Genomic DNA, 10,000 nt, shown 5'->3' on the forward strand with positions numbered 1-10,000 from the left:
ATTAAATGTTTGTTTCATTAGACATTTGTTTCATTTCCTCAGGTATGGTCCTGTGACCAGTGTACGTACATTACCAGAAAAATTTTGTGCATTTGTAAATTTCAAAACGAAGGAGGCTGCGGGGAAAGCCATGCAATGTTTACAGGTAAAAAGAAAACAAACTTTCCAGGTAAAACGTGAGCATTCTCTAAAAGGCGCATTAATCAAACCTGCCTTCTACACAGGATGGTGGGACTTCATAAATCATCAGTTTTGCATACATTGTACATGTACATGTATACCCTTTAGAACAATTGTATGCTTCATTGACACTTAAATCGTAAACAGCTTATGCTGCCTAAACATTTGACAATATTTCATTTATATTGCCGATTGGAAGAGTTTCTGCTCTAGAAACAGATAATTGTTAAATTTATTTAATAAATAATTTAGGGAGCAGAATGTGGAGGCCAGAAATTACTGATAAAGTTCCCTGACAACCCCATTGTAAATAGTGGTACACTCACAATAAGAAAAACTGTCAGTACTCCACAACAGAGACAGACATACGTAGGGTGAGTATGTGGGGGTGGGGGTGTATGAGTAGATGTAGAGGTTAGATTTTGATCTAAAGCATTTCATATACATGTAATTCAAACTGGTTAGACACCTGCTAGAAGTCCCGGCAGCTTGAAAAATGTATTCAGAACATGATAGGACCTCATTACTGTGTGCTCAACAAAATGACTATTGGATCACTTCTCACCAAATTGCTTGTTTTGAAACTATAGAACGTGTGTACATATACATGCTTAATACTGTGTAAGCTATTTCTCGTATTTTAACTGCTAATTTACATGAGCTCACTTTAATGATGATTGTAGTATGAAACATTTCACGTGAAATTCAAAATAAAAATGAATATAAAATTGATGAACCTGATTCTTGGCTATTATGATTTTTAGAAGAGAGTTTTAATTTTTGATAAGACACTTTCGAAGTTCTGTATGACATAAATAGCTGATTAATCTTGGATACTGATTTTTCAAGTTATCTATTTGCCTCTGATTTTTGCGACTTTATGTTATGATTATGTACGACATCCTACACCCTATCCCATCCCATTGTTCAACCAAGTTGATGTGCATGTTTTCATTTTGTAGCAGGATCATGAGATTTTATTTTTTCATGTAGCAGGGATCAAATGTGAACGATAGTATTCTTAAAGAAAGTGTAGCTAAATACAGGATTGTTAATGGGATGGGATTTCTTCATGTTCATGCATTAAAGTATTATATTTACTAAGGGCTATTCCAAAAGCTAGATAGAGGTGGAGTTGTTTTTTTAAGAGTTGAATTTTCTTCCTCTAATTTTTTAGCTCACTGGGATGATTGATCAGGAGAGCTATCGCTTATTTCACTGTTCATGATTAAAGAATTCATATTTTGAATTGGATTGTTTAGCATCTGTTCAATTGAAACATAGTTAACCTCAATCTATAATGAATAGTTTGAAGTCATGATTCTAAAACATAGTATTGTTGGCTATTCCAATCAATGCATATTATGTAAGGACATCAACTTAGCAAGTGGAGATTATTAACATTTTCCTTGGTTATTTACTATTAAGTTTACAGACTGAAGGTCCTTTGTACATACCAGGTATATGATTGTAATTTCATCATTGTGAGTATTTTTTTCAATCTCTGTTAAGGAATTTGAGTATGGAAGGAAGTCATGTCTGTGCTCTAATCATGGCCTTCTCTCAGTTTAGACAGAGGTATTAATAAACTGGACATTTTAAAATGGATATAAAATCATGACTTGTATATATGCTAGTATATATTGTAAATTTTGTCATACAAATTATTTACTTTCCTCATGCTCACATACTTTAAAATGTGACACATTTACTGTCATTCCCTTCATTTCATCACTTCTTCACTTAGGGTTTCATTTTTATTTTTCATATTGCCTGTGTAAAGTTTTCAGAATTGAATATATTTGCAGGTTTGAAATGATGATTTTTATAAAATGTGAAAGACTACCAATATGAAAAGAATTTAGTCTTGCGATAAATGAAATTGTATTCAAGCTGCATTTATATTTTCATTTAGAACATCTCGGAAATTTCACATAAAATGGTAAGAGAGATTTTGATCACTTTAGCCTACATTTTTCTAATCAATGTTCTTTTCTTATTGATGTTATTGGAAGTGGGTTGTTGTCAAATAAATTCCAAAATCAATTTCTCCAAGACTGTCCATCCTAGACTAGATTATACATGTATATCTGGGGGAGCTTCCTCTGTTTCCAAATTGTTGAATGTCAGAATAAGAGAAGGTTGATACAGCTGCATAATTGTGTATAAAATGAAATTCAACTAATGCCTTCGTCGCTCGTTGTGCTCTCTCTCTAACTTTGTCTGCATGCCATGTGGCTTTTTTTCTTTTGCTTCGATGAACTGCTGTAGGATAAGATTATTACGAGCAGTACTTTGTCATGGCTTTGAGCTTTGTGGCTCTTGTCAAGCTTGGCTGTAATTGCACTTAATGTTGATTCTTTCATCTTGTATTTCATCGGTACGTACCCTTTGAATTTCCTCCCAACTTAAATTTCTCATGAACTTCATAACTTGTAGTAAACATCATATGTTCAAAACGTGAACAGCCAAGTATATTTCAAGAGACAATCCACTTCCACATTTTGCTTAAGATCACAGGTAAATATTAGGGTCATGTGTCTGCTATGTTGATCATGATTGGCTGTCTATGAGGAAAACATTTAAAATGTGTTCAATAAATATAAAAAGCACCTTAATAGAATGGTAGGTTTTTACATGCCCGTATTATGATGAGCTGTATATGGTATGGACTTTCCAGTTTGTCCGTCTGTCTGAAGGTTTTTTCAGGTCATACCTTCCTCCACACTGTGAGGCCTAGAACTAACAAACTTGATCAGTTGATGCATCTTTTGGAGGAAGGTGTGTCGTGGACCAAAAGTAGGTCACTATGTCCACCTGGAATTTTACGGCTATACATATACAAATTGTGTTCAGTTCATACTTTTCACATTGAGGCCTAAGAGTATTTGATCAAACCTGGTCAGCCGATGAGGGGGGAGGGGGACAAAAGTAGGTCACTGTGTCTTCATTCTAAAATTTTATGTCTATACATGTACATACTGAAATCTTGTCCAGATCATACCTTTCACACTGAGGCCTAGAACTATTAAACATGGTCAGCTGATGCATCTTGAGGGGGGGGGGGGGGGGGGGGGGGGAGAAGCAAACCAAACCAAGAGTAGCCACTGTGTCCTTCTGGAGTTTAACGGCTATGCATATTCAAATTGTGTCTGAATGAGATATTTCACAGTCTGAAGCCTAGGACTATCAAACTTCGTTGATTGATGAATCTTTGAAGGAAGGTGTGACATGACCCCAAAATAGGTCACTGTGACCTCCTTCTGAAATTTTATGGCTATACATACTCAAATGGTGTCCGGGTCATATGAACACTATGGGGAGGGGGGTGGGGGTGCGAACTAAGTGTGGATCACTGTAGCCTCATTTTGGAATTTTTATAGCTATAGAAATTGTGTCTCGATCATGTTTCACTGTGTGAGGCATAGGACTATCAAACTTTGTCAGTTGATGCAATTTAGGAGACCAAAAATAGGTCACTGTGACCTCGTTCTGGTGTGTTATGGCAATACATACTCAAATCGTGTCAGGATCTTATCTTGCACACTGTGAGGTCTAGCACTATCAAACTTGGGTCAGTTGATACATTTAAAGGGAAGATGTGTCTGGAGTTTAAAGCAGTTCACTGTGGCCCCATTTTGTAAATGCATTTTACAGTGTTACAGCTGGTGACCTCAAGCATGCAAACATAGATGTATATGTGGCTCCAGAAGGGCATATCATGTACCCTAGTGGTGCACTTTATTAATGTATATTTCACCAGTGGATATTGGCTTAGCTTACATACACTCTACCAGTATTGCATCAACTGGTACATTATTGACAGATACATATATACGTAGTTTATTTCAAACACATGCTAATGTGCATATCCTTCGAAATTCAAGTTCTGCATTATTTATCTTTCTGATAAAAATTGTCAAAGATATCTAAATTTTTAAATTCAGAATTTGATTTTATAAATTTGAAAGCAACATGTGCCTGTGTGCAGGTAAATGTCATAGATGTTGTCATTGTCATTGTTTTGTGAAATTTTGAATATTATTGTCATTCTGTCATGTTTCATTTATCTCTAGTCATTTAGACTGGAGAAATGACACAGTTCATCTGGTTGTCTATGCCATTCCTAGTCTCTTCACAGATTTCAACTCAGTCCAAGTTGTTACTGTTCAGCTTTAAGAATTAAAAACAAAACAGGATGCACAACATATAAGGGATTTTTCTTCCTGATAATATTTGAGCAATGAGCACAAGTTGATGTGTGTGTTAATGGCTGAAGCCACTATTGTCAGTGCTAGATTTCCTATGTATAAGTCATGTCCATGGAAATCACATACCTATATGCTGCTTTAAAATTTGTTGGTAATGAATAGGATCACTTTTGCAGTATCATACTGTATAGATGACCGATTGAATTGTCTGGATTATTGAAAGGGGGAGATTTTGAAATGTCTAAAATCACGTAGATGTTGTGTTCATGTCATGATGCACTGCACAGTAGTTACCTAAAAGCAGTGACACACCACACTTCATGTAATGAGATGAAATAATATCTTTTGCCCCTAACCCACAGCCAGTGTGTTTCCCATGGAGTTTTGACAGTGGAGTTTCTATTGGCTAAAGTGATGATGATATACATGTATATAGGGAATTGAAATTTGACCTCCACGAAGAGTTAACTTTCAGAAGGAATTCTTTTACAGCATGTTCAACTCTTCAGCATCTAGAGATTGTATTATCCTGCTGATTTTATTTAAGGATTGCTACCAACACAGATTTTTTTTCTTTCATTCTGTTGCTTTTGTGATGTCCCTATGTACATGTGCTTATTAAATTAAAGCGGTAATGTTAAATTGGGGTCTGGTACATTGGTGGAAACAACCGTGCATTGTGAACTATGTGTATGGAAAAAAATATTTTATTCTTCCAGAAAAGCAGTAGTCGCGCAATATCAGAATTCTACGACCATGAACAATACGTCGGAGACAATGGACCCAAAGAACACCGGGCCAGTGAACGGAGATGAATGCTACTTTTGGAGGACCACAGGGTGTTCATTTGGTGATAAGTGCCGCAATAAACACTTACCCTCTAGCAAAGGAGTAGACAAAAAACCATGGCAGAAAACCTAGCAGAGTTGGATTCACTGGGCAAAAATAGATTTATATTAAAATGTCAGTTTTGTTGTTCTTTAGGTGCTTCACAATGGAAGTTAGACTTTTTTTCTTTTTTTTTTTGGTTGTATTGTCATATCAAGAGAAAAAAAATTAAATTTGGACTCTCTCCTGATCCATTTTTGATAGAGGTGAAAGGAAAACTGGAAATTATTGTTCTTCATATTATGAATAGGTTGAAGGAATTGAATTGCTACATGTTAGTCGGGTAATCAAATATGAAGACCTTTTTTTTATACTAACATGCTATTTTTTTTTGTTTTGTTTTGTTTTTTACATCATTTACTTATAAATAAACTGTGGTAAGGTAAAATTAATTTCTTGTACAAAATGAAATACCCAAGTCCAATTCTTTACACTTTTTATGCATTTTATCAGATTTTGCTTGAATAGAGATCTGAACAGGGTTTTTTTTTTTATTTGCTGGTACCTTGATGGTATTTGTTTTATAGATACTGAAGGTTACCCACATCATGCTCTGTAACACACACTCTCACCGACTAGTCACGGTCTTTGCTCATAGTACAGTAATATGTTTTTTGTATGTTGTAAGTCCTGATAATTCCCTAGTTTTCTGTTCAAAGTGGTGGTCAAGGTATTAATGAGCAGACCTGATCTACTGTTTTTCTCTGTATTATTGTGAGATATTAGGGCATTATTCTGCCATAACATGACTATGATCTGTATTGTTTTAAATCAGAACATTCAGGTTTTACCTGATTTGTAAAAGAATTTTGCATAATTTGTGGAAACTGTTTATTTTGTACAGATTTGAGCTACAGATGCTGCAGGTTTTGTACACTGTTGAGTTTTTTTTTAAACTCCAGTGAAGTATTGATATTATAACATGTTAGCTTTTAACTAGTGTAGAAATGTAGATAGTGGGGGGTAGTGATGATAATGATTGATAAGACTGAAATAGAGAGTGTTAGACATTAGTGATTACTGATCACTGCCTGTCTGAAGCTCTGGGGTTCCCCGTCTTTTTCTTGTCGCCTTGTATTCAATTTTGAGGAAATAATCTCCCAATGATACGCTGTTTTAGGTTACTATATACATACCAATGTGTTAGCACTATTTTTATTTGTTTCATTTATTTTATTTGTAAAATCTGCACTGAAACTTTAATTTCCTAGAAATTGCTTTAATGTTACATCTGCATTGAGGAAAGGATTGTCATAAAGAATGTCACGAAAGAAGGTTTTATAAATGTGGTATCGCGCCATACTCTAAACAACTGTCCTTAAGAGGTTGACTGCATTTACACCTATGTATGTACTAGAAATTCTTTTTCTTTTAAACATAAAATTAAAGAAGAACTACACATGCTGTTACAATCACTACAGAATTATGTACAAATCATGTTGAGATCAGATAGATGATGGTATGACTTTATTCCACTTTTATGCCTTGTTTATTGCAGGAGGATTTGGAATACATTTATTTTCTACTTCTTTTAAAGTTTTGGTGTGGAGGAGCTGGAATATTTCCGATTCTCAGTTGTTAAATTGAGATGCATTGGTAATAGAATTGTGTTTCAAAACAGTGAGATTTAGGGAGGTAGATAACTGGCAATGAAAAAAAAATACCAAAGATTTAATTTTTACTTCAGAGTCTAAAAACTTAAATTCGTGGTTTTTTTTTTTTTATCAATATATAAGATTTGGGCGAGACTTCTAAGATGTTAGATATGACCAAAAATTGCATGTACATTTAATCTTCATGACATATTGTCATTTATTGCACAAGTACAGGGGCCAGTTGCAAAAAAGTTAAGTTTAACTGACAATTAACTTCAAGTTAACGCTATGTAAATGTTCAAGTTAATGGCAAGTTAACTGTTAGTTAAAGTTAAATAACCCTTGTGCAACTGGGTCCAGGTGATTTAAGGGAGAATTGTAGATGTAAGTATTTGTAAGCTGGGTTCACTTTGATCATCTTCCATAAAACATTGCATAGCTCAAACTTGTGGTGGAAATAACATTATTTTTAAATATGTATGCAACATGAAAGAGAAAAAATAAAAATGTCTTTTGATACTCTCAGACTGCTTTGTATATATAGAGGTTAGAGTATGTAGTATAATTTAAAATGGTGTTGGTATTCGCAAGGCTTTGCAGCGTCAATATATTGTGACACCATTTCAATGATTTGTATAAAGTAAGAAGAAAACCACGCCATCATGGATGGTGCTATATTTATCTGTACCATTTACTTTTGATTCTGTTCATGCCACTGTTTTAAACTTCATGATATTACTTGAATGTAACAACCGAATGTACCTTTATCCAACAGGTGTTGGATAAAGGTATAGTTTGTCCCGTTGGTGAAATACACCACACACATGTAATAGTGCAGTTGAATTGTCATTTATAAACTGTTTAGACTGGTAGGATGCTCCTCTTCAGCACTTATGTGTGTTCAGATAAAAGTATCAGAGCTGTATTGAAGTTCATAAAGTTAAACAATGGTCAGCAGTTTATTTTCAACTTGCGTGGGAATGGTTGATACGTTTGTTGTAGGGAACAAAAAATTCTATGACATGCAATGGTCCATTACTTTTTTTTTACTATTTCGTCCTATCAACTGTATCATTTACATTTGATCAATGTTGATTTGGATATTCCATTTTCGGAGAATCGTGCCTAAAGGACGAATTGCAGTATGGAAAATGTTGATGAACGTAGACTGCATTCTGTCCACAATGCTTCGGTCTTCTGACGTTATTTCGTATGCAAATGACGCCATGTAAGTGCGCATTCTTGTAGGTCCCTGGAATACGACTGATGCCTCTTCTCCTGTAGGGGTGATGCATGCTTTTCCTTCTGTAAGTATACATGATACATTGTAGATGAGGTCATCGTAGTGGTGGAACAGAATGATACAGCGGGGAGCTGTAGTTTGTTGATATTACTCGAGGTTTAAATGATAACTTACCAGCATTGAACTGAAGTCCCTCATGTCGATCTCCATTCTCGTAGTAAATATTTGAAATGACGTCGCCATATGCAGCTACGCCACGTGTGATACAAACTTGATCTGGAACGTTCAGAAATTGAACTCTTATGCGACCTTCAGGGTAATTCCATAATATGCTACCAGATGAGCATGATGTGTTCTTGGTGGCAATTTCAGGTGTGTTCCTAAAGAGAACAATGTGTTACAAAATTGCACTGTTTGGTGTTTAGAACCACTAGTGGACCAGAAAAGTTTAAATTTAAATGGAGGCTTCCCAACATAGTGCAGATTCCAGTTTGTAACAATCGTGGCCCTTGGGGGGTTGGGCAGGGCCACAGTAGGGGATTTACATGAGAATATACACATTGTATAGGGAAAATCTTTGAAGAACCACAGTGTCAAGAAAGTTTAAATTTTCATTAAAGCTTCCTGACAGTTTTTTTTTTTTAAACCATGCCCCCTGGGATAAGGTGGAACCACAATAGGGGATTAAAGTTTTATATTCTGATATACATAAGAAATATCTTTAAAAATATCTCTTGAACTCTTTAAGCTAAGGCTTTCATATTTTGTGTACATACATTCCTTATGGGAAGACCTTTCATGGGATCTAATAGTGTGTGCTCTTGTGACCTTGACCTGGAAGTTGACCTCTTTTTAATAAAAATCTTGCTTATTTAATATGTCCTGGACTATTGAAGGTAGATCTTTCATATATTGTATATAAATTCTTATGGCAAGACTTAATTTCATATGATGTCTTTTTACCTTGAACTCTGAGTTTGACCTACTCTTAAAAAACATAACCTATTAAGTATGCAAAACTTATACGGTACCAATTTTGATGCGCATTTCGACAAATAATGTCTCTTCAGTGATGCTCAACCGAAATGTTTGAAATCCGAAATAACAATGAAGTTTTAGAGCTATTATAGGGGAAAACAGTGTGCCAAAAAAGTGGAGTCAATATATTAGGAACTATTTTAGGTAGGATTTGTATATTTTGTAAAGAGATTCTTTATGGCAAGACATTGTGACATAATGGTGATCTTTTGACCTTTGTATTTGACCTACTTTAAGAAAACTGACCTATTTAATATCTTGTGAACTATTTTAGGTAATGTTTTCATATATTGTATAGATATTATTTATGGCAAGACCTTGTTATATTTTGGTGTTGACCTTGAACATTGGCAGAGCCAAGGTGGCTCAGGTGTGTGATGTGGCCCATGGGCCTCTTCTTTCAAATTTGGTATGTAGCATCTGTAGGACAAGGATGGCATAATGTGTAAATTTCGGGGCTTCTGCGCCTTTAGGACCTTGGGGGCAGGGTAAAAATGGCCAAACATTGACCAATATTTAAATTTTTTCTCTCAACAACCGCAGAATCTGTAAGAAAAACTAAATGCGTAGTCGTATAGAGATGGAGGCATCTACCAAATTGTAAATTTCATGATCCCCTAGGTAGAGGTTCTCGCTCCAGGGCGGGACCAAACTTGGTATATACATTGTATATAGTGTTAATGTATAAGACAATTAGATAATATATTTTTATGCCCCCCTTTGAAAAAGAGGGGGCATATTGTTTTGTACCTGTCGGTCGGTCTGTAGACCAAGTGTTGTCCGCTCAATATCTTGAGAACCATTCACTTGATGATAATGATATTTCATATGTGGGTTAGTTATGA

At 35.1% G+C, this 10,000-nt stretch overlaps 2 protein-coding genes across 5 annotated transcripts in view; one reads left to right on the forward strand and one right to left on the reverse strand.

Annotated features, from left to right (window-relative positions):
- LOC125657853 (uncharacterized) overlaps positions 1 to 7,399 on the forward strand; it is a 31,222-nt gene extending 23,823 nt beyond the window's left edge. For 2 of the 4 annotated variants that reach the window (XM_056148913.1, XM_048888693.2), the window contains exons 19-21: positions 43 to 145; positions 433 to 554; positions 5,111 to 7,399. In XM_056148913.1, coding sequence (XP_056004888.1) covers positions 43 to 145; positions 433 to 554; positions 5,111 to 5,312 — 427 coding nt within the window. In that variant the 3' untranslated portion in view covers positions 5,313 to 7,399. Of the gene's footprint in view, positions 1 to 42; positions 146 to 432; positions 555 to 2,095; positions 2,123 to 5,110 lie in introns of all 4 variants that reach the window. The other 2 variants (XM_056148914.1, XM_048888696.2) reach the window with 2 other exon arrangements.
- A 135-nt stretch (positions 7,400 to 7,534) lies between these two features.
- LOC125657854 (uncharacterized) overlaps positions 7,535 to 10,000 on the reverse strand; it is a 4,973-nt gene continuing 2,507 nt past the window's right edge. Inside the window, exons 2-3 of the mRNA XM_048888697.2 lie at positions 8,292 to 8,497; positions 7,535 to 8,179 (exon numbers count right to left, since the gene is read on the reverse strand). Of these exons, the coding sequence (XP_048744654.2) occupies positions 7,950 to 8,179; positions 8,292 to 8,497 (436 nt within the window). The 3' untranslated portion in view covers positions 7,535 to 7,949. The remainder of the gene's footprint in view (positions 8,180 to 8,291; positions 8,498 to 10,000) is intronic.

Source organism: Ostrea edulis, chromosome 9 (assembly GCF_947568905.1).
Source record: "Ostrea edulis chromosome 9, xbOstEdul1.1, whole genome shotgun sequence".
Lineage (NCBI taxonomy): Eukaryota > Metazoa > Mollusca > Bivalvia > Ostreida > Ostreidae > Ostrea > Ostrea edulis.